Source organism: Bos grunniens, chromosome 25 (genome assembly GCF_055505025.1).
Source record: "Bos grunniens cultivar Pamir isolate PY7600 chromosome 25, Bosgru_T2T1.0, whole genome shotgun sequence".
Taxonomy (NCBI): Eukaryota; Metazoa; Chordata; class Mammalia; order Artiodactyla; family Bovidae; genus Bos; species Bos grunniens.
The window spans coordinates 41,399,454-41,420,681 of record NC_141189.1 but is presented as its reverse complement, the minus strand read 5'-3'; the positions used below and the strand labels follow the sequence as shown (position 1 = coordinate 41,420,681).

General features: G+C 56.4%; 4 protein-coding genes, 2 long non-coding RNA genes and 3 other non-coding genes across 14 annotated transcripts; 5 read left to right on the top strand and 4 right to left on the bottom strand.

Moving 5' to 3' along the window:
* Window positions 1-306: 306 nt before the first annotated feature.
* Window positions 307-7,551, bottom strand: RPL3L (ribosomal protein L3 like). Of its 4 annotated transcripts, none has more exons than XM_086376317.1 (10): window positions 7,366-7,551; window positions 6,439-6,631; window positions 4,873-5,041; window positions 3,621-3,756; window positions 2,182-2,368; window positions 1,927-2,087; window positions 1,635-1,736; window positions 1,079-1,174; window positions 717-836; window positions 307-445 (listed from the first exon to the last, which is right to left on the bottom strand). In XM_086376317.1, exons 2-10 carry the CDS (start codon window positions 6,476-6,478, stop codon window positions 389-391), a joined length of 1,068 nt encoding a protein of 355 aa, XP_086232443.1. In that variant the 5' UTR covers window positions 6,479-6,631; window positions 7,366-7,551; the 3' UTR covers window positions 307-388. The 4 variants fall into 4 exon arrangements, with proteins under 4 accessions (XP_086232443.1, XP_086232442.1, XP_086232440.1 ...); XM_086376316.1 differs by lacking the exon at window positions 7,366-7,551 and adding an exon at window positions 6,992-7,163; XM_086376314.1 differs by lacking the exon at window positions 7,366-7,551 and adding an exon at window positions 7,012-7,163.
* Window positions 3,637-4,626, top strand: LOC147345663 (uncharacterized). The gene is made up of 2 exons (XR_015154899.1): window positions 3,637-3,774; window positions 4,148-4,626. It is a non-coding gene; the product is annotated as an uncharacterized LOC147345663 (long non-coding RNA).
* A 1,869-nt stretch (window positions 7,552-9,420) lies between the features above and the next one.
* Window positions 9,421-12,022, top strand: NDUFB10 (NADH:ubiquinone oxidoreductase subunit B10). 2 transcript variants are annotated; one of them, XM_086376383.1, is made up of 5 exons: window positions 9,421-9,655; window positions 9,828-10,058; window positions 11,127-11,265; window positions 11,471-11,610; window positions 11,866-12,022. In XM_086376383.1, the coding sequence occupies exons 3-5, from the start codon at window positions 11,231-11,233 to the stop codon at window positions 11,967-11,969; spliced, it is 279 nt and encodes a 92-aa protein (XP_086232509.1). In that variant the 5' UTR covers window positions 9,421-9,655; window positions 9,828-10,058; window positions 11,127-11,230; the 3' UTR covers window positions 11,970-12,022. The 2 variants fall into 2 exon arrangements, with proteins under 2 accessions (XP_086232509.1, XP_086232508.1); XM_086376382.1 differs by lacking the exon at window positions 9,828-10,058.
* A 204-nt stretch (window positions 12,023-12,226) lies between these two features.
* Window positions 12,227-14,443, bottom strand: RPS2 (ribosomal protein S2). 2 transcript variants are annotated; one of them, XM_086376360.1, is made up of 8 exons: window positions 14,378-14,443; window positions 14,035-14,214; window positions 13,861-13,950; window positions 13,410-13,517; window positions 12,980-13,153; window positions 12,734-12,893; window positions 12,424-12,515; window positions 12,227-12,341 (listed from the first exon to the last, which is right to left on the bottom strand). In XM_086376360.1, the coding sequence occupies exons 2-8, from the start codon at window positions 14,209-14,211 to the stop codon at window positions 12,261-12,263; spliced, it is 882 nt and encodes a 293-aa protein (XP_086232486.1). In that variant the 5' UTR covers window positions 14,212-14,214; window positions 14,378-14,443; the 3' UTR covers window positions 12,227-12,260. The 2 variants fall into 2 exon arrangements, with proteins under 2 accessions (XP_086232486.1, XP_086232485.1); XM_086376359.1 differs by having other exon boundaries at window positions 14,035-14,401.
* LOC147345660 (small nucleolar RNA SNORA64/SNORA10 family) lies at window positions 12,579-12,707 on the bottom strand. Its single transcript, XR_015155099.1, has one exon. It is a non-coding gene; the product is annotated as a small nucleolar RNA SNORA64/SNORA10 family (small nucleolar RNA).
* Window positions 13,223-13,356, bottom strand: LOC147345659 (small nucleolar RNA SNORA64/SNORA10 family). Its single transcript, XR_015155100.1, has one exon. It is a non-coding gene; the product is annotated as a small nucleolar RNA SNORA64/SNORA10 family (small nucleolar RNA).
* Window positions 14,082-15,013, top strand: LOC147345656 (uncharacterized). The gene is made up of 2 exons (XR_015154898.1): window positions 14,082-14,626; window positions 14,904-15,013. It is a non-coding gene; the product is annotated as an uncharacterized LOC147345656 (long non-coding RNA).
* Window positions 14,702-14,828, top strand: LOC147345657 (small nucleolar RNA ACA64). Its single transcript, XR_015155096.1, has one exon. It is a non-coding gene; the product is annotated as a small nucleolar RNA ACA64 (small nucleolar RNA).
* Window positions 15,014-16,054: 1,041 nt separating the features above from the next.
* Window positions 16,055-20,066, top strand: RNF151 (ring finger protein 151). Its single transcript, XM_086376389.1, is given in 4 exon segments — window positions 16,055-16,585; window positions 16,890-16,986; window positions 19,586-20,031; window positions 20,033-20,066. Coding segments are annotated over 4 exon segments (786 nt in total). The 5' UTR covers window positions 16,055-16,376.
* The last annotated feature ends 1,162 nt before the right edge of the window (window positions 20,067-21,228 follow it).

Genomic DNA, 21,228 nt, shown 5'->3' with positions numbered 1-21,228 from the left:
CCCCTTTCCGCGGACCAATCCCTCCCCGGGGCTAGCGCTCCGACTTCCGCCTCCGGGAGGGCCCTTCCGAGGACACGCCCCCTCATCTTCCAGCTGGCCCCGCCCACCAGCCAGGACCTTGGCTCTGCGGTTCCCGAGGCCCCGCCCCGAGCTGCAGGGCGCGCAGCCGAACTGCGTCCGCCACCTGGCGGCGGCTGCAGAGAACCGGGAGACACGTCAGCTTTCTTCCCTTCCCGGCTCTAAGCCCCGGAGTACCGGCTGTTGACCAGCCTTTCCGTGCCCTCCAACTCTGAGACACCGCGGAAGAACTGCCTCTGGCTTTTATTAGACTAGGGCACCAGCGGGGGTTGCGCCGCGCTTCTTCCAGGCCCCCTCCGTTCCATCCTGCCTACAAGTCTCCCGAGGTCTCCGGCTTTTCCTTCTCCAGATGCTTCTTCTGGGGACCCTGGGGGACGAGGAACAGGAGGAGGGTTAAGTCACAGGGTCTCACCAGCCGCCTGGGTTCTCGGAGCCAGCCCCGTGCCCCCTCCCGCCGGTCCCTCCCCTGCTTCCTTTCCAGCAACACCGCGTGCCCAGTACTAGACCCCGTGCCCAGGACTAGACCCCTGAAAGCCCCTCCTGTGGATGAGTGCAGGGGCATGCGTGCCACAGATGCCTGCCCTGGGGCAGATGGGATGAGGGGTCTGAGCCCCAGAGAGCAAGGCGGATGGGCTCACCATGAAGGCCCTCTTCTCTTGGGCTGTCTGGAAGCGGCCATGGCCAAACTTGGAGGTGGTGTCAATGAACTTGAGCTCGATGTTCTCCAGGGCCTGGCGGCTGTGGTGCCCCAGCAGGGACTGGGGCCCGTGGGAGAGGGAAAACAACAAGGCAGGAGGTCCCCACTCAGCCCCTCCCGTCACCCCCCAGTCCACAGAGGAGGGTCTCACTCACCCACCTTCTGTTAGAACCCCTCCCTTTTTGCTTTCCCCACCCTGCCCTCCTGGAGCAGGCTAGAGGACAGGGCAGGCCAGCCCCCCACCCCCAACCCACTCCACAGCCCATGGGGCTCCCACTCCCCAGCTCGCCACCTGGCACTGACCTTCCTCAATGTGATGACCCGCTTCTTGGTGCCCGCGATGCAACCTTTCAGCATGACAAAGTCGTTGTTGACTTCCCCGTAGTGCGGGAAGCCTCCCTGAGGGAATGTAGGTCCAGAAAAGAGGCTCTGGGTTTAGGGGCAGCTGAGAAAACTAGGGGAACTCCCCTGGCCTGGGGTGACACTCTAGATCACATCAGGACAGTCTCTGAGCCAGATCCTAAGTCCATCCTGTGACTGTCTTATTTAAAACTCTGTATTTTACAGAGGGGGAAACTGAGGCTAGGGGTGGGGGGTGATGTCACTGCTCCCAGCCCGACAGTTGCCACATCCTGCGGCTGGGGTGTGAGCCCAGGCAGCCTGACTCCAAGGGCAGAGTTGGAGCTGCTGCACCCCGAAAGCTGGGACAGGAGCTGGAGGACATGCTGTCTGCAGCGGAGACTCTGAGGCTGGCAGCGGCTTGCTGGTGCCTGAGTTCTTGGGGAGGGTGGTGCCCCGCAGGCTTGCCCCTCACACACACACACCAGACCCCTCAGCCAAATCAGCCACCCACTCTCACCAGCGGCGTGATGGATTTGTCAGTCACGTCGTAGCTGGTGGATGCATTGTTCTTAACCACCTTCCCGTCCTCCATGTGGAGCCCCCGGCCGATGCGGTAGATCTGCCAGGAGGACAGAGCATGTCGGGGACAGCAGGTGGCTTATGGGGTCAACAAGATGTCCATGCCCGTGAGAACATGGGCTGAGACCCAGGCCCTGGAGGAGGCATTTCAGAGAGCCTCAGGATCGAGGAGGTGTCTGGGTCCCTGGGGTGTGGCCATGGACATCCCCCCACCAGACCTGCAGACACACCTTCTTGTTGAGCTCCGTGCGGTGATGGTAGCCCTTCTGCCCAGCCCGGGCAATGGAGCAGCCCACGCGGGCAGGGTGCCAGGCACCAATGCAGGCCACCTTGCGCAGCCCCTTATGAGTCTTCCGCGGCAGCTTCTTCGTATGCCAGCGGCTCGTGACGCCTGCAGGCGGGAGGGGCTGGTGGCTGAGAGGCCAGTTTGGTCCCCACCCCCTCCAGGCAGCCTTCCTGGAGCCACCACCCCCATGCGGCCCTACCTTTGATGCCCCTGCCCTTGGTGACGGCAATAACATCGATGATCTCATTCTGGCTGAACACACTGTGGACGGGCACCTGCTTCTCCAGCCGGGCCTGGGCCCAGGCTACCTTCTCAGCCACCGTGCCGCCGTTCAGCTGGACCTCCATGATGTGGGCCTTCTTCTGCCGGAAGGGCAGCAGCTTCATCTGGCAGATGCAACACGGCTGGTTGGTTCCCAGAAAGTCACACTGACCCCCCTATCTGTAGACATGGCATGGCCAGCTGGTGTCCCCTGGCAGGCCTCTATGCACGCGTTCATTCAGCAGATGATCCTGTCCTCTGGTGTGGCTGCATGTCCCGTTCTGTGTGAGGAACTGGGGACACAGCTTGCCATGAGCAGACAGGGTCCTGGCCCCCACGGAGCCACCAACCAACTAGGGAACAGAAGCCAAGAAAACTCTTGGAGAGGCCTATGTGTTGTGATGGAATAGAGGGTGGAGGAGACAGTCATCGCATGTGAGGGTGGTCAAGGAGGCCCTGTCTGAGGAGGTGACATCAGAAACAAGAAGGATCCACTAGGTGAAGATCTGAGAGCTTCTAGGGCAGAGGGAACCGCATATGCAAAGGCCCTGTGGCAGGGAAGATCCTGGTTGGTGGGGAGGGGGACAGAAACAGGGCCAGTGTGTCTGGATCACGGTGAACAAGGAGGAAGGTTCAGGATGGGGAGAGGCGAGCAGAGGCCTGGCCAGACAGGTCTCATGGGGATGAGCTGGGGATTTATTCCAAGCATGGGGGCGATGTGGTCAGACGCGTGCTTTTAAACATCTCTGTGCCGCGTGAGGCACAGGCTGTGGGGACCCCCTCCGGCAGAAGCAGGGTTGGGTTAGGTCACAGCATAGGGCTCAACCAGCACTAATGGATGACCTGCTGGGGGCGCAGCAGTGAGAGGAAGTTACAGCCCATGAAGTTCACGTCCATGCACGGAGACAGGTTAACCAATGACGCACATAACCGGGAACTGCAAGTGTGAGAGTAACTGAGGCAGATGGACAGGGCCACCGCCACGGGCCTGGAAGGCTTATGTGAATGTTCCAGAATAAGGCGGAAGCTGTTGATTACCTGGACCCTACTTACAGATGGGGTTCACACACGTGTGCCCAGAGAGAGGCCCCAGCCCCCCACACTGCCACAGGGCAGGAGACCCGGGGCCTCCGGGGCCTTGGTTGCCCGCTGGTGTGGTCAGTGGCCCGTAGACTGCAGAGCGCACAGACGCCCATCACGCCAGCCCCAGGCTGCCAGCGGCCCACGTGACCGGTCAGCCAGCACCCTGGGCCTGTGCCCAGGGCTCATGGTATTTTTAGGCTGACATTTGTCAGGGCTCCCGGAAGCCCGGTTGGGGGAGGGTAGGCCTGGGGGCTGGACTGACTAGCCAGTGTGGACCAGAGGGTGGGGGCTGACCTGGGTGTGGACGATGACCCGGATGACTTTGCAGTACTTCTTCATGGCGGCAAAGTCCTTCTGCAGCTGCTTCTTGCCGTCGGCGTCACGCCACCTCTTACAGGCCTTGGTGAAGGCTTTTTTCTTGCTCTTGTGCCTGAGCCGTGCACACAAGGTACTCAGTGGGGTGAGCGGGGTGGCCTCCACTGCCCATAGTCCACCAAGCACGGGCTAGATGTCCCCCTCCGCCCTCCCCCCCTCCCCAGGGGAGGCAGTGCTGGGCCCCTGGGGTCCCTGGGCTAGTTCCGGTCGCCCTCTTTAAGCATAGATGGTCCCACCCTCGCGGCCTCAGTTTCCTCCTCCATAAAGTGGGTACCCTCCCTGCCTCCTGGAGCTGAGAGTAAGCAGCCGTGCAGGAGCCCCAGGAAGGGACGTGCCAGCTGGCCTGCGGCCACATGCCCACCTGGCCGTGGCTGCTGAGCCCACTTCTAAAGTGAACAGCCGGGACTGGCCAGGCCCCAAGTCCCGTCATGCCTAACCCTCCGCAGGACACTGGAAGATGGACATCAGTATCCCCACCCTACAGACGAAGAAACTGAGGTTCACGGAGATCAGAGCCCCCGGACGAGGAGCAAGCTGATCACAACTGCAACAGCAAACATAGGCCAGGTGGCATTTGCCAACCTCTTTTTCTGTGCTGAGCACTTGACACGCACTGCTCATCTCATCCTCATGACGGCCCCACGACGCGGGGACCTGTCCTGTTCCCATGTGATGGTGTCTGTGGTGTGTGTGTGTGTGGCAGAGGGTGGGGTGAGAGGAGATTCCAAGAGGTCCATCAGCTTGCCTGTGGTCACACAGCCTGCTCTGACACGGGCCCAGGACCCTCACCTCCCATGGAGACTCCGGTGCCTCTACCTCCATATGGAAGGAGGGTCTGTGAGGGTCCTCAGGCAGGGAGGCGGCCTTCCCTTTCAAGACTTAATGCCAGGGAAGATTTGAGACCTAAAGATGCCTTTCTTTCTGATGAGCTTGTCAGTTGTCATTTCCCTTTTCACCCTGGCTGCTAGGAAGCTCAGAACCAGCTCTGACAGGCATCACCCTGGGGGGAGAACGTTTGCTTTCTTTTTTTCCGCGAACAACTTCCTTTCCAGCCCTTAGTCCTTGTCTTCTCCTGGAGTGAAGGCACCACACACACACACACACTTCCCTGCCTTCTGCTCGCTGTGACACCCCTCCCTGCACCCACCCACCCTGCAGGAATGATCCTCACCAGTCCTTGTAGAAGCGGCGGCGGCACTCATCACTGAGATGCTCTGCGAAGATGGTCTTGAAGCTCCGCAGGCCCCGCGGGGTGGCCACATAGCCCACCACACCCACCACCACCAGAGGCGGCGTCTCCACAATCGTCACTGCCTCCACCTCCTCCCGCTTGGAAATTTCTGGATGAAACCCAGAGATGGAGAAGACATGGTGGGGGGGCCTCCGTGTCCCATGGGGAGGAGAAGGGTGGAGGAGCCAACCACAGCCCCATCCGCCTGCGAGAGCACGGAGCACCACAGCCCCAGGGCTGCTGTGGACAGAGGCCCCCATGTGCAGGGCCCCAGGCCCCCAGCCCTCAGCCTCCCCACTCCCTGCCCTTCTCCCTGCTCTGCCCTGTGCGTGGAGTCACTGCCAGGCAAGACCCCGCCAGAGGTGTCCACGCAAGCTCTGACTTGGATCTCAGGCAAGGCCTGACCTGCTCCTGCCTCAGTTTCCCCACCAGGCTGCCCGGGAGAGGGCCAGGAGAGCCACAGCCTGGGCAGCTTCCCCCAGAGGGTCGGGCTGGCCTCCTGCAGTGGAGTACAGAAGAGCTCTAGAAGAAACCTACAACTAGTCCAAACCCATGATCTTATAGATGGTGTTACTGAGGCTGGTCCAAAGAAGTGTACGTTTAAAATATGTATTAGAGGACTTCCCTGGAGGCCCAGGGGTTAGGACTCTGAACTTTCTTCGGTTCAATCCCTGGTCGGGGGGGCTTCCCAGGTAGCACTAGTGGTAAAGAAGCTGTCTGCTAACGGAGGAGATGTAAGAGACACGTGTTCAGTCCTTGGGTCAGGAAGATCCCCTGGAGGAGGGCATGGCAACCCCAGTATTCTTGCCTGGAGAATCCCGCGGATGGGGGAGCCTGGCGGGCTACAGTCCATAAGGTTGCAAAGAGTTGGACACGACTGAAGCAACTAAGCATGCACAGGGAACTAAGATCCCACCAGCCTTGTGTTGAGGCAAAAATATATATATACAATAGAAGAGATGAAGAGCAGATGAGGGTTGCCAGGAGGTTGGGGGTAGCAGCTGTGGCTGTAAAAAGGTCACCAGGACAGACTCTTGTGGGAATGAAGTGTCCCAGGGTGGTGGGTACATGCATTTACATGTGACAGAACCGCACAGAACTACATAAACACACATCTTATTCAGGAGAATCCTGCATGTCACCCTCTGGCTGTGACATAGTACCATGGTTACAGGAGATGTTTCCATTGGGGAAACCTTCAAGGTACGTGGCGTTCCTCTTAAAACCACACGTGAATCTACGATGATCTCAAGACCAAAAGTATACTGTCACATCTGCCCTGAATCCCAGCTCATAACTTCTCCATTTCCTCATCTGTGAACCAGGGGTGATGACAGATGGCTTCTGGGGGCGTGGCCAGCAGTCAGCGTCTGACCCTTTCTGGGGCTGTTCCCCCTCCGTGAGCCCAGCTGTGGCTCCTGGCATCAGAAGGGCCTCTAGATCTCCCGGAGGTCTGGGGTGCTCTGCCCGCCCCCCGCCCCCGGCAGGGCCCCTCGCAGCACTCACTGAGGCCAGGCCGGTGCACCTCCCGCAGAGTGTGCGTCATGCCCGCCTTGTAGCCCAGGAAGGCCGTGAGGTGCACGGGCTGGCTGGGGTCGTCACGAGGCCACGTCTTCACCTTGCCCCGGTGCCGGTGGCTCCTCTTGTGTGGCAGGAAGCCCAGGTGTCCATGCCGGGGGGCCGAGAACTTCCGGTGGGACTGGGGGCGGGAGGGGAGGTAGGTCAGAGCTGGGGTCTCCCCAGGAGGGGCAGCTAGACGGTCCCAGAGTCCAGACTGGAAGTGAGCCACAGACCCCAGGCTGCGCCCGGTGGTCCTCCGGGCCTGCATCGTCCACGAGAAAGGAGGGAGGCTTCGCTAAGGGCAGTGTCTTGGGGACAAAGCCAGCTTCGGCCTCTGGCCCCCAAAGGCTCCCCGCTTCAGTGGTCCTGCCCAGCCGGGCCCAGCAGATCCTCGCTGCGGCCAGGGCACAGGGGCAGGGGGCCACTGCCATCCATCCCCCCACCTTGCTGGTCCCGGAGGCCTGAGCCCAGGCTTCCCACTATTCCCCTACTCACTGACCCCTTCACAGGCCCACGGACCTTCTCTGCTGGGAGAGACCTCAGGAGCCCACCTGCCCCTCCCCAGGAGGCCTCCATGCCCCGACCCACCCACAGCCCACTGACCATGGCAGCTGGTCCTTCAGGTCAGGAAGGGAAGGGGCCGTCCCAGCAGGCGCTGGAGGTCGAGTGGCAGGGCCAGGATGCACAGTGGCCAGATCCCAGATTTAGCCCCTGGCAGGGGAGCTCTGTCATCTCCCGTGGCGGGTGTGGGCTCTGGTGCCAAGAGCGGGCCTGGCCCAGGGCCGGGTGAAGGGGGGCAGCTGGGGCAGCCGGGGGGACACCTGGAGCCAGGGCTGGCACTCCTTCCCCAAGGGTCCTGGGATGGTCACACACCTTGTCTTCTGCCTCACGGGACCCTCCAGGACAGGAACAAGTTGGCCTGATAGAGGGCTGAGGAGCCCAGGTTGAGGGGCTTCCCTCTGGCAGCTGCCATTAAGAGAGTCTGCATCCAGTTTGCTGGCCTTGAAGCTGAGTGGATTCCTGTCCTGTCCTGAGGGCTGTGAGCCTGAGCTGGGCAAACTGGGGGGAGACGGCGAGGGCTGGATGAGTGCCCAGAGGATCACCAGAGTGTCATTCAATGTCAAGGCCCTGGACTCCAGTAGCTGTGAGCCAAGAACTCTTAGATACTTTTATGAACTTACTTTTATTTTTTTGAACTTATATTTTGAAGCTAAGTTTTGAATGAAAAGGGGATTGAAATCTCCTATTTTTTTTTATTCAAAGAGTCTATGGCTATAAAGCCTTTTAACTTTAGAGCGAGAGATTTTTTCATATTTGTTGATTTGTTTGCACTGGCTCTTAGTTGCTGTGTGCAGGATTCTCAATCTTCATTGCAGAATCTTTAGTTGCAGCATGTGGAAACTAGTTACCCAAGCAGGGATCGAACCTGGCCCCCTGCATTGGGGGCACAGAGTCTTAGCCACTGGTCCACCAGGGAAGTCCCAGAATCAGATTGTTTATAGGCCTGAGATATCTCTGCAAGGTCTGTAGACTTTGCATCACTGGGTGCTAAAATTCTGTGCTAATGAAATGTTACAATTCTTCATTTTTGTCATTGTTTTTTAATGACAAAGCTACTTTTAATCCTTTGGGCTGCGACCAGCAGGGAAAAAAAAAATCCCTGGGCAGTGGTAACCCCCTCAGCCCAGAAGTGACCCGGGGAGAGGGACTCTCTGAAGGAAGGAAGCAGAGAAGGGACACACTGCAGACTCAGGGCCAAGGGCACACACCCTCGTGCTGCACCAAGGAGCATGTGCTAGGGGCTGCAGACACACAGGAGCCATGAAGCTTCTTTGGTTCCCCCTTCTCATTTGCCTTTTTCTTTCTGCTGCATGATCTCCAAGTCTGTGGCAGGGTGGCAGCAGAAAGCCGTCATCTGGGCGCTTTCCCTTAATGAAGTACTGAACTCTGCTTTCGCTCATTCCTGTCGTGGTGATGCCTCTGGCCCACCGCCGTTGGGTCCCCTGGTTCAGTCTGACACTGCACTCCAGTGTTATGATTTGCTGACTCTGACAGTGCTATGAGTTCATGATTTGAAGATCTGAGGATGCTGTGATTCTGGATTCTGTGTGTCCATAGAGTTAATGGCTGACCCCAGCCTCTGGGCAGGAAGTGACCAGCACCCACCCTCCCTCGTGCTAGCCAGTGGCTGTACCAGGTATGGAGATCACAGAGGGTAACCAGCAAGGCCCTGGTCAGTGGAGCTGGCCTCAAGGGGACAACAGTGCTCAGGGCCAGGATGCAACCCTCAGAACCAGAAGAGAGTGCCCTGTATCCAGGGGAGGAGCCACTAGTGGGGGTGGGGGTGGGGTTAGATGGGGGCAAACCTTACACCCTGTGCTGCCCCAGGCAGCATCCTGTCCCCCCAGGCGTCCTGCAAGCTCAAGGGCATCAGCAAGTCCGTGAGAGGCCCTGGCAGAGACAGTGGGGCCCAGAGAGGGCTGTAGGGAATGGACAATCCAGGAAGGCTTCCTGGAAGAGTAGGGTGTTTGGTAGTTTGCTTTATTTGTTGACTTTACTCTTCTGGAACTGAGTTCGCCATCCTGGTGTGTTCACCATCCTGCTCCCTGCTGCACTTGGCACGTGCATCTGAAATGAGTGGTTTCCTTACTCCTTACTTACACTTCTTAAAGTGTCTCTCTGCTCCCAGAATTAAACTAGGGATCTTCTGTTTCCTTCACCTCTGATAGCAACGCCCAGCGCACGGCAGGCACTCCTCCCGTATGCGATAGCGCTGCGATCCCACGCGAGGGCGCTCGCGCCGGCCGCGAAGCGTCTCCGGAGAACCCATAATCCTCCCGAGGCCACCCTTGGGCGCTCCGGGCAAACTACAAGTCCCATGGTGCCCCGCGGGCGCCGGCCGTCCTGCGCAAGCGCGGCCGCTCAGGCGTCCTCTGTGAGGGCGAGCTAGGCCGCGGAACCCGGGCGGAGGCCGGGCATCGCGTCCGAGAGCTGAGCGCGCTGCCCGCCGCAGCCATGCCGGACAGCTGGGACAAGGACGTGTACCCCGAGCCCCCGCGCCGCACGCCGGCGCCCTCGCCGCAGACCTCGCTGCCCAACCCTATCACCTACCTTACGAAAGCCTTTGACCTCCTCGTGGACCGGCCGGTGACCCTCGTGAGAGGTACTAGCCCCGCCGGGCCCCCCGCCCCCGCCCCGGTCACTCAACGGGGGCCCCGCTGCACCCCAGGCCTCCTAGCCTCCCGGGACGCCGCCCGTCTCCCCCCGCCCCTTACGGCCCTTGCCCCCTGGGGAGCCGTCCACGCAGCCCTGGGCTCAGGCTTCTCACGTATTAGGGGCTGTTTGCGGACCGAAGTCATCTGCGTTCCGAGAGGCTTGTTAGATCTCACTCTCCCAGCGCGCTGGACATCCCGCATTTTGCACAGCAGGCGGTCCCGGAGGGCTTTTGCGGTGCAGAGGTGCTCCGATACTCCTTCGCAGGCCTACAAAATGGCCCTCCCACCGAGGTGTACTGTAACTTGCCCTCCGTGAGCTGCCCAAATGCCGCCATCTCTGGTCCAAACCAGGTGAATGTTTTTTTAAGGCATTGTTTTGTCACGCAGCTTGGTGGGGTGCAGCACCCAGAGCACTGTGCCCTTGATCACTAGTGCCAGGCGATGCGTCTGTGCAGTTAATCCGTTCCTTCAACAGCAAAACATTTGGGGTGCATAGCATGCCCTGGTGGCTCTTTTTTGGCGGAGGAACTAGATGCCTGCCCCTGCAAAGGTTTGGAATAAACAGGAGTGTAATGGCACCCCACTCCAGGACTCTTGCCTGGAAAATCCCATGGACGGAGGAGCCTGGTAGACTCCAGTCCATGGGGTCGCTAAGAGTCAGGCACGACTGAGCCGACTTCACTTTCACTTTTCACTTTCATGCATTGGAGAAGGAAATGGCAACCCACTCCAGTATTCTTGCCTGGAGAATCCCAGGGACAGAGGAGCCTGGTGGGCTGCCGTCTATGGGGTCGCACAGAGTCGGACACGACTGAAGCGACTTAGCAGCAGCAGCAGTTTTTTAGGAAGTGTTTTCTGTCTGGATAGGTGAGATCTCTCTCACTAGGTCCAGCTTGTTCATGTACGCATGGGGAAGTTGAGACCGAAGGTCGGTGGTGGCAGAACTGGGACTGGAGTCCTGCTGATGGCTCCCTGATGGGGCCTCTTTGCCTCCACAGTGGAGTCCCCGTGCTCTGGGGGAGGTGGGCCAGCAGGAGGGACTAGCAGGTGGGGGTTTGCAGAGCACAGACTCTGAATCCTGGGCTCTGAATCCTGCCGTCTCAGAGCCTGGATGTCCTCTTAAATGAAAAGGCCCCGCCCTACACAGGGTCGTGGGGACAGAGTGAGATAAGGATGGTGCCTGCCTTATAGAACTCTCCGTAAACTGCAGACGTCTGCTTGTAGCCCAGTCCTTTCCAGGACTGGCTGCCAGCCCTCCTACACCTCTTTGGGAGTCCAGTTGCCAGTCTTTGTAAAACTGGGAACATTTGGGAAACCTGCCTCTTCCACGGCTTACGAGAAATACAAAGCCAAGAGCCCCATCAGACTGTGCCTGTCCAAACCAGTAGCCTTTTTGGGTCTGGGCTTTTCTCTTTGCAGAGTTTATCGAGCGGCAGCATGCCAAGAACAAGTATTACTACTACCACCGTGAGTTCCGCCGCGTGCCAGACATCACAGAGTGCCAGGAGAAGGACGTCTTGTGCATGTTTGAAGCAGAAATGCAGTGGAGAAGAGATTAGTAAGGCTCCCCCTTTGGGCTTGTTTAGTCAGAGGATACAGAGAGCCCTGCACAATGCATGTACCCTGCTGGGGGCCATCATGCCCTTGGGAAGCTATGGGTGGAAAGGCCAGACCACAGGGCTCCCAAGCCCTGCCTTCATTTTATTTTCTCTCAGTATGGGGAAAGGAGTCCTTCTAGACCATCTTCCTTGTTTTCCTTTCAGCAAAGTTGATCAAGAAATCGTCAACATTATCCAGGAAAGGCTCAAGGCCTGTCAGCAGAGGGAAGGTGAGAGCCACAGGCAGAACTGTGCCAAGGAGCTGGAGCAGTTCACCCAGGTGGTCAAGGCCTACCAGGACCGCTGTGAGTGAGCCCTCCCACCCAGCTGCCCCCAGACCCTCCTACCTCCCACCTGCCTGCCTTCCCGACCCTACTTCCAGTCTTCACATTGGCTGTGCTAAATGCTTTACTAATTCGTCCAGTCTCTGGAGGTTTTAAGAGTCACCCTACCTGTCTGCTCAGTGACCAGACTTGGCTGCCTGACTCCTCCCTGCACAGAGAAAAGGCAAGTTCCCCTCATGGCAGGAATGGCCCATGATTCCCCTATCTCTTTCCCAGATCACGACCTGGGAGCCCATTATTCTGCCAGGAAGTGCCTGGCAAAGCAGAAGCAGAGGATGCTGGCAGAGAGAAAAGCCGCCAAAGAGGCTGCTGCTGCCTGAGGCAGCAGTGTCAGCTTTGTCACTGTTGCTAAAATAAAGAGTAATGGAGCCTGTGCCTGTAGTGTTACTTTCAGCTCCCAGAAACACTTTTCATCTCACTGGTCCTACTTCCCATCCAAATTCAGCCACCACTGAGCATAAGTCCAGTGGCTTTCACTGCAGTGGGCTTGGGTTCAAGCCCTGGTTGGGAAAGATCCCACAAGCCACATAGTGCAACCAAGAAAATTTGGGAAGAAAAACAAGACACAACTATAAACTGGTTTCATTCACTTTATTATTCCCTTTATAAAATTATGTGGTGGCTACAGCTGGGGCCTGTGTCCTCTGCACGGAGACTCTGGTGTGGGTCTTCACAAGATGGTCAGTGAATTCCTAGAAAAACAAGACACTTTTAGTTGTGCAGCTAGACGGAGTACTCCCCTCTGCTCTTCAACAGGGTGGGGGTGGTCAGTACCTGATATGGAGACTTGGTGAACACTGTCTCTTTCCAGAGGTCAGGGGTGAGGTAACTATAGGTCTTGGAAATGGCATCAAAAGTGGCCTTGGCTGGAAAAGGGAAAACCGGAGGTTAGTGAATTCACTCGAGATGAACCCCCAGATGGAGATGGAGACTGTTGCACTCCTAGGAACAAACAGGCCACTATGGGCCAGTCTGTCGTGCATTAGGAGGGCCTTTCTCTCTCTCTCTGAAAATACGCCAACCACATACAGAATGTGGTTAAGCGGAGCTGAGAGAAGATGGAGTTGGCTTGCCGGCCACCTACCGAAGTTGCCCAGGGTGGCAGTGCAGCCCCTGGCAGAAGTGTAGCAGTCGTCGATGCCGGCCATCATCAGCAGCTTCTTGGGCACAGGGGCGGAGACGATGCCAGTGCCTCTGGGGGCAGGGATGAGGCGCACCAGCACGGAGCCGCAGCGGCCAGTCACCTGGGGAGGGGTAGAGACGTCAGGGGACAAGACAGGCGGGAGTCTACACCACAGCAAGCCCTACTGTGCATGAGCATCCAGCCTACCTTGCAAGGAACCGTGTGGGGCTTGCCGATCTTGTTCCCCCAGTAGCCTCTTCGCACAGGGACGATGGACAACTTAGCCAGGATGATGGCCCCACGGATGGCGGTGGCTACTTCCTTGGAGCACTTGACACCCAGACCGACGTGTCCGTTGTAATCCCCGATGGCAACAAACGCCTGCAGAGAGACTGACGTGGGTGGGGGGCCAGGGGCCTCCACAGCATCAGTAACCACCCACCACACAGGGTCTGTTGCGCCCCTCAAGGCAAGACTGGCCACCAGGAGGCCAATCTGAGATCCCGAGGAGATCCTTCCTCTCTCTCCCCTTTACGAAAGTCACACGTGTGACGACAAGTGCAACCATGCAGAGCTGAGAGAGTCCCACGAAGATCCTTGGCAGAAACTGCCCAGGAAGGTATGATGACTGGGGTACCTTGAACCTGGTCCGCTGGCCAGCACGGGTCTGCTTTTGCACGGGCATAATCTTCAAAACCTCATCCTTGAGGGATGCTCCCAGGAAAAAGTCAATAATCTCAGACTCCTGCAACAAATAAACTCATTACAAAAAAAAAAAAATAAGCACCTAAAGGGGAGTTAAGTGTTAGTTGCTTGTGTTGCAGTTTTTAGGACCTCATGGACTGTAAACCACCAGGCTCCCCTGCTCATGGAGTTTTCCAAGAAATAACGGGTAGCCATTTCCTTCTCCAGGGGATCTTCCCAACAAAGGGATCGAACCCGGGTCTCCTGTACTGAAGACATTTTCTTTACCGTCTGGGCTACCAGGTAAGTCCAGGGAAAGTGGAGTCTAGAACCTCTCAATGTTTGGCCAACAAGGGTTCCCTCGACTGCAGGCCACGGCCCCATCCAGGATGACCCGTGTTTACCTTGATGGGCAGAGAGAAAAGGTAGATCTCCTCAAGAGACTTGATCTTCATGTCCTTGACCAGGCGGCCCAGCTTGGTAACGGGGAGCCACTGCGAAAGAAAAAGGCGCAGGTGACCAGGGCCTCCTCCCCGGTGCTTCTAAGGGCCCGCCTCACGCGCACAGCTCAGACCTACCTCCTTGTCCTCGGCCTTGCCTCCGCGAGCTCCGCGGCCTCTGCCCCGGCCCCGACCCCGGCCGCGACCCCGGCCCCGGACGCCACTACCGAAGCCTCCGCGGAAGCCACCACGGCCTCCCATTCCGGGGCCCCCGGGGCCTCCGGGCCCTCCCGCAGCACCGGCGTCATCCGCCATTTGCTGAAAAGAGAAACAAGAACCAGTCGGTGAGCGAAGTCCTAGCATTTACAGCCGTCTCGGGCGCCCAGGCCGGGCTCCACAATGGAGCGCGGGCGCAGCATCCCGGGCCCCGTCTGATGGCGGCCCAGGCCCATCTGCGACAGCAACGAGTAAAACCACTCACGTGTTTTCACGAAGAAGAAGAGAGAGAGAGCTCGCCCGACGGTGTCTTTATAAGGCGCCAAGGGTCGCGAGATCTCGGTTGCCCCGCCCCAATGGCGCTGTGCCAAGAGTATATAAACGAGCCTGTGATTGGCTGCGTGGGGCCCCGCCCCCGCCGAGCTCTGTGTGCGCATGCGTGTCTCTGGCCCCGGAACTAGCGCGACCCATATAAGGGCTCGCGCCGGCGCCACCTCGTCTTTTCCGGCTGCAGGTAGGTTGTTCCCATGGTTCTGCTGGCTTCCTGCTGTTCGCGAAGCTGTTGGGGCGGGCGGTTTGGGAGATCGGCGTTGGTTGAAAATCACCTTCGGCTCTGACCATGGCCGCAGGTGAGATTCGGCGCCCAGAGCCACCGGGGGCCTTAGCTCACTGCCCGCTTCTCTGTGTGGGGATGTGAAACCCAGGCCCCGACACGCGCCGCCGCTCCGGGCTCGGTTGCGTCCTCTCGCATGTTTCGGACTCTGGTATCTAACCTCGTCTTCTACCCGCAGGACAGCTGGATGCTCAGAATCTGAGGCCAACGCCGCAAAGACCGTCGGGGGGCGGGGGCGGGTAGGGGGGCTTTCCTTTCATCTTTCAATAAAGGTGTTGATTTAATTTATCCGTGTGTGTGTATGTGTGTGTGTGTGTGTTCTTGGTCCCCCCGTTATTAGCGTGCAAGTCGCATCTGTGGCTGCTGGGACCGAGGTGTGCAGTGGAGGAGATACCTTTGTGTTACACCTCTCTTCCAGCCATCTCAGCTCTGCTTTGAATGCCACACAGGGATAGAACCCGGTCTTGAAGGTTGGCAGGCGACTCCTAAGGTCCCACCCTCCAAAATCTTCTAGGATTTGATGAACTCTACACTCTGCCTTCCTTGATGGCTCAGATGGTAAAGAACCCACCTGCAATGCAGGAGACCCGGCTTCGATCCCTGGGTCAGGAGGATCCCCTGGAGAAGGAAATGTCTACCCCACTCCAGTATTCTTGACTGGAGAATCCCATGGACAGGGGAGCCTGGCGGGCTACAGTCAATGGGGCCTCAAAGAGTCGGACACGACTGAGCGATTTAAGCCTGCGCAAATATCCAGTGGCATGGAAACCAGTTCTCTTCTGTGCCTCCTGTATGGTAGTTTCCCAAGTTGGAATTGGTTTACCCATCCATACCTTTCCTCATAGGCATACCCAGGTGGTCAGAGCAGGGTCTGGGATGCTCTCCACATGCTAGGCTGCTGCTCTGGTACCACAGAAATCAGGTCCTCATCCCTGGTCTGTACCCTGGAAATAACTGGGTCTGATCCCAAGAGGCCTGGTGATGGGTCAGTGTCTAAAGCCCCCAGAGCTCTTGGGGACCTAGTCACCAGGGCGGCAACACGTGAGGAAGGAGAAACAAACCCTGCGCCTCAGCTTTCAGGAAGTAGCCCCTGGAAGCTTGGTTCCAGCCTCAGTGCTGTTTGAAAGTCAACTGTCAGCCACCCTGAAGTCAGGTTCCAGAGACCTGTCCTGGGTATGAGGTGCCCTACCCCCGACGCTCTTGAGGCGGGAGCAGAGCCAGGTGGTACCCTGGGCCAGGGCTGTGATTGGCCGGAGCTGGACAATGCTCCTGTGATGTCGGCCTGCTCCTGCTATGAAATGGCAACTCCTGAGCCCTGGCTTCAGTGGAGCTGGCGTCCAGACACAGATCATGGTGAGCTCTTAGATTTGTGCCTAATTTCAGAGACCTGCCCAAGCTGGACCCCACTCCTTATTGAAATGATCTGCACAACGGGGTACAGGGCCCCAAATGGGACAAGGAAACCTTTCAGAGACCTCTAGCCCGGGTCTAACTCCAGGCCAAGGCCTGCTTCTGCATCTGGGTCTGGTAGAAATGGGGGGTCTTGGGCCTCACTGCTGCCCCCTCACACTGGGTGCTGACCCAACCCTCCACTTGGGGTTCTCATGTGGCCCACCTCCCACCCAAAGCTTCCTGGAATCCCTTTCCATGCATGTGGAGTGGGGAGTCAGATCCTGGTCCCAGCCAGGCCCTGATGCAGGCCTGGCCTTTGCAGAGTGGCGGGTATGATCTCAACCTCTTCATCAGCCCTCCCGATTGCAACTTCCTGTGTTCTGTCTGCCACGGAGTTCTCAAGAGGCCGGTGAGGTTGCCGTGCAGCCACATCTTCTGCAAGAAATGCATCCTCCGGTGGCTAGCCAGGTGCTACTGGGCACCCAAGAGGCTCGGGGGCCAGGGCAGGGCTGGGGGGCCATGCCTAGGACCCAGAACAGAGAGGAAGGTCAGCCAAGCACTGGGTCATGGTGGCCATTAGGTTCAGCTGCCAAATCTGGGACGCTAATATAGGAGCTGGGCCCCTGTGGAATCTGCACCCTGGCCTCAGAGCTGAGTGCTCCCTATAAAGCCCTCTTACACCTCTTCCAGCTAGAGAGAAGGAAGGGCTGCCAGGGGAGGCATGTTGCTGCCACCTCCACGCCCAACAATCACCCCCACTCCTGTCTCTTAGACAAAAGACCTGTCCATGCTGCAGGAAAGAGGTGAGACACAGAAAGATGGTCCATGTGAATAAACTCCAGAAGATCATTGGCCGCTTGGAAGTCAAGGTAACTCAGAACACCCCCTCCCATCACCCTACCCTCCTCCCCTCTGCATGGGTCGGGGCAAAGCCAGCAGAGGGGTTGAAAAGAACCCCACTCTCAGAACTGAGAGTTTCTATTCCACCAATACACTGCTCCCCTTAGGGTTATCAGACCTGGCTGAATGTGAGTCACTTCTCTACAACATACTTGATGTGTGCTTTGGGGCAAGTTACCTAACTTTTCTGAGCTCTAAGAGCCCCAGCTGTAAAATGGGGATAATAAAGGATGGAGAGCCTACTGTGGTGCCATTGCTCTCTAGCCTCATAGTTTTATAGATAGGGAAATTGAGATTACAAAAAAAAAAAAACAACCTTGGCTGGGGAGTGCCTTTTTGGTCTAGTGGTTAGGATTTGGCACTTTCGCTGCCATCAGTTCAGTTCAGTCACTCAGTCATGTCCAACCCTGTGACCCCATGGACTGTAGCACACCAGGCCTCCCTGTCCATCACCAACTCCCGGAGTTTACTCAGACTCATGTCCATTAAGTCGGTGATGCTATCCAACCATCTCATCCTCTGTTGTCCCCTTCTCCCACCTTCAGTCTTTCTCAGCATCAGGGTCTTTTCACATGAATGAGTTCTTTGCATCAAGTGGCCAAAGTATTGGAGTTTCAACTTCAGCATCAGTCCTTCCAACGAATATTCAGGACTGATTTCCTTTATGATTGACTAGATCTCCTTGCAGTCCAAGGGGCTCTCAAGAGCCTTCTCCAACAGCACAGTTCAAAAGCATCAATTCTTTGGCAGTCAGCTTTCTTTATAGTCCAACTCTCACATCCACACATGACTATTGGAAAAACCATAGCATTGACTAGACAGACCTTTGCTGGCAAAATAATGTCTCTGCTTTTTAATATGCTGTCTAGGTTGGTCATAGCTTTTCTTCCAAGGAGTAAGCGTCTTTTAATTTCATGGCTGCAGTCACCATCTGCAGTGATTTTGGAGCTCAAGAAAATAAAGGCTCTCACTGTGTCCATTGTTTCCCCATCTATTTGCCATGAAGTGATGGGACCAAATGCCATGATCTTTGTTTTCTGAATGTTGAGTTTTAAGCCAATTTTTTTCACTCTCCTCTTTCACTTTCAATAAGAGGCTCTTCATTTTCTGCCATAAGGGTGCTGTCATCTGCATATCTGCATATTTCTCCTGACAATCTTGATTCCAGCTTGTGCTTCATCCAGCCTGGTATTTTGCATGATACACTCTGCATAGAAGTTAAGTAAGCAGAGTGACAATATACAGCCTTGACGTATTCCTTTCCCGATTTGGAACCAGTCTGTTGTTTCATGTCCAGTTCTAACTGTTGCTTCTTGATGTGCATACAGATTTCTCAGGAGGCAGGTACGGTGGTCTGGTATTCCCATCTCTTGAAGAATTTTCCACAGTTTGTTGTGATGCACACAGTCAAAGGCTTCGGCACAGTCAATAAAGCAGATGTTTTTCTGGAACTCTTGCTTTTTCGATGATCCAATGGATGTTGGCAATTTGATCTCTGGTTCCTCTTCCTTTTCTAAATCCAGCTTGAACATTTGGAAGTTCATGGTTCACGTACTGTTAAAGCCTGGCTTGGAGAATTTTGAGCATTACTTTACTAGCGTGTGAGATGAGTGCAATTATGCTGTAGTTTGAACATTCTTTGGTATTCCCTTTCTTTGAGATTGGAATGAAAACTGACCTTTTCCACTCCTGTGGCCACTGCTGGGTTTTCCAAATTTGCTGACATATTGAGTGCAGCACTTTAACAGCATTATCTTTTAGGATTTGAAATAGCTCAACTGGAATTCCATCACCTCCACTAGCTTTGTTCACAGTGACGCTTCCTAAGGCCCCACTTGACTTCGCATTCTAGGATGTCTGGCTCTAGGGGAATGATCACACCATTGTGGCTATCTTACAAATAGCTGAGAAAAGAAAAGAAGCTAAAGGCAAAGGATTAAAGGAAAGATATACCCATTTGAATGCAGAGTTCCAAAGAATAGCAAGGAGAGATAAGAAAGCCTTCCTCAGTGATCAAGGCAAAGAAATAGAGGAAAACAATAGAATGGGAAAGACTAGCGATCTCTTCAAGAAAATTAGAGATACCAAGGGAACATTTCATGCAAAGATGGGCTCAATAAAGGACAGAAATGGTATGGACCTAACAGAAGCAGAAGATATTAGGAAGAGGTGGCAAGAATACCAAAAACTATACAAAAGAGATCTTCATGACTCAGATAACCACGATGGTGTGATCATTCACTACTATATCCTGGGTTCAATTCCAAGAAAAAAAGAAGAAAAAAAAAAAGCCCGGCATACATACAACCCACTAGACCAAGCCAACCATGTAACTCCCTGTTCTCTACATCTCCTGTCCCCACTCCTCTGAGATCTAGATTTTTCCTACCTTCAAGCATTTGCTACAGTTTCCCTCTCTCTACCACATCATTGGTAGCCTAAAAGCTTGGGAGGCTGCCAGTCCAGTGTTTCCTGGTCAGTGGAACCTCAGGGATGGGGGATTCTTGGGGGTGTCTGGAGATGTCCCCAACCTGGTTTGGCTCACACGATGCTCTCCTCTACCCCCAGTGCAGGAACGCTGAAGCTGGCTGCCAGGTGACGTGCCCCCTGGCCCATCGCAAGGGACACCAGGACTCATGCCCCTTCGAGCTGATGGTTTGCCCCAATGAAGGCTGCATGTTGCGGGTACCTCGTGGGGCCCTGGATGAGCACAGGCAGAATTGCCAGCATGGTGCCCATCATCGCTGCTCCCTGGGCTGCGGGGCCACCCTGGGCCCAGTCGAGCGGGCAAATCACAACTGCTACCGGGAGCTGCGAGAGGCCTGGTGCCAGCGCCAGCAGCGCAGCCGAACCTTGGTGCTCTGCCTGCTGCAGCACATGCGCAAAATGCACCGGACCACCGGCCTCATCCGACGGCAGCTGGCGGACTTCCTGGAGGAAGATGACCCCCTGCTCGTGGGTGCCCCGCAAGAGGAGGCTGAGGCCACCCCAGAAGGCAGCATTGGGGTTGAGGTGTGGGGGCCCCAGGGCCAAGCTACCTTGTAAATAGAGGGTAAATAAATGCAGAGCCCAGGTCTGGCCGCCTCACTACCACTGTGCTTGCGGACCTCACCCCGCCTCCTCCAGGAACTACTCCTCTCAGGGGAAAGAGGCACCTTAGCTTTTCCCCTGGACTTCTCCAAGTTCTTTCCCACCAGTTCCTCACACTGACTTTTCCCCTCAGCTCTCTGCCTGTTTTTTTCTCACTCGATTGTCTCCTCTGCAGAGGTTCTCCCTGACCATCCTTTCCCAGTCCTCCTTCCCAGTTACCTTCTTCCAATCTGTTTCCTGGCTTCGCAGCCAGTAGCACAAACAGCTCAAACCCCTGAAGTCAAAGTACAAGCCAACTGCTCACAGTGATTCCCGAGGATCCCTCCTTATCTTGTTTCTGCCCTATATTCTCCTTCCTACTCACTCCCTGCAGCCACACCGGCTTGTTTCTCCTAAATGCCAGGCTTCTGCACTGCCTGTTCCTCAGTCTGAAGCATTGTTCCCCGAGATAATCAGAGAGCTCCCTGTTTCACCAACCTTCGGCTTTGCTCGCCCGGTTCACCTTTACAAGGAAGCCTCCTTCATCGCCCAGTTTAAAGCTGCGCCCCCTGCACTCCACTCCATCCTCACCCTGCTACATTCTTTCCAGGACACTAACCCACTCCAGTGTCCTTGCCTGGAGAATCCCAGGGACGGGGGAGCCTGGTGGGCTGCCGTCTGTGGGGTCGCACAGAGTCGGACACGACTGAAGCGACTTAGCAGCAGCAGCAGCAGCAACCACTTAACAAGATTATTCCAGGCCCTTCCTCTGCCCAGCCCTCACTTCACTAGCACGGCATCTTCTCTGGTGTCTCTCAAGTGCCTAGAACAGAGAACGTGCTCAATCAATATTCGAACGTCTCCGAAATCGCCCGATTTACTACCAGGAGGAGAAGGGGACGACAGAGGATGAGATGGTTGGATGGCATCACCGACTCGATGCACATGAGTCTGAGCAAACTCCGGGAGTTGGTGATAGACAGGGAAGCAGTCCATGGGGTCGCAAAGAGTCGGACTGGACAGAGCGACTAAACTGAAGTAGTTCCCTGCGGTATTTCTCATACCATACGCTAAGGCGGAGCCCGGTTCAGGGCTCTGCTAACCCACCGCGCTTAACCCAAACCCCAGAATGCCAAGGGGGC

Bases quoted from the DNA above. Each gene is read 5' to 3' on its own strand.
- RPS2 (XM_086376359.1), bottom strand. From the start codon at position 14,259: ATGCTAGGACTTCGCTCACCGACTGGTTCTTGTTTCTCTTTTCAGCAA. The intron at 13,951-14,034 runs GTAGGTCTGAGC...TTTCTTTCGCAG, and splicing joins GCAAGGCCGAGGACAAGGAG to TGGCTCCCCGTTACCAAGCT. The intron at 12,894-12,979 runs GTAGGCTGGATG...ACCCCTCCCCAG, and splicing joins CCCACACGGTTCCTTGCAAG to GTGACTGGCCGCTGCGGCTC.
- NDUFB10 (XM_086376382.1), top strand. From the start codon at position 9,508: ATGCCGGACAGCTGGGACAAGGACGTGTACCCCGAGCCCCCGCGCCGC. The intron at 11,266-11,470 runs GTAAGGCTCCCC...TTTTCCTTTCAG, and splicing joins ATGCAGTGGAGAAGAGATTA to CAAAGTTGATCAAGAAATCG. The intron at 11,611-11,865 runs GTGAGTGAGCCC...TCTCTTTCCCAG, and splicing joins CAAGGCCTACCAGGACCGCT to ATCACGACCTGGGAGCCCAT.
- RPL3L (XM_086376314.1), bottom strand. From the start codon at position 7,098: ATGGTCAGTGGGCTGTGGGTGGGTCGGGGCATGGAGGCCTCCTGGGGA. The intron at 837-1,078 runs GTCAGTGCCAGG...CACGGGCCCCAG, and splicing joins GGGTCATCACATTGAGGAAG to TCCCTGCTGGGGCACCACAG. The intron at 446-716 runs GTGAGCCCATCC...CTCGTCCCCCAG, and splicing joins AAGAGAAGAGGGCCTTCATG to GGTCCCCAGAAGAAGCATCT.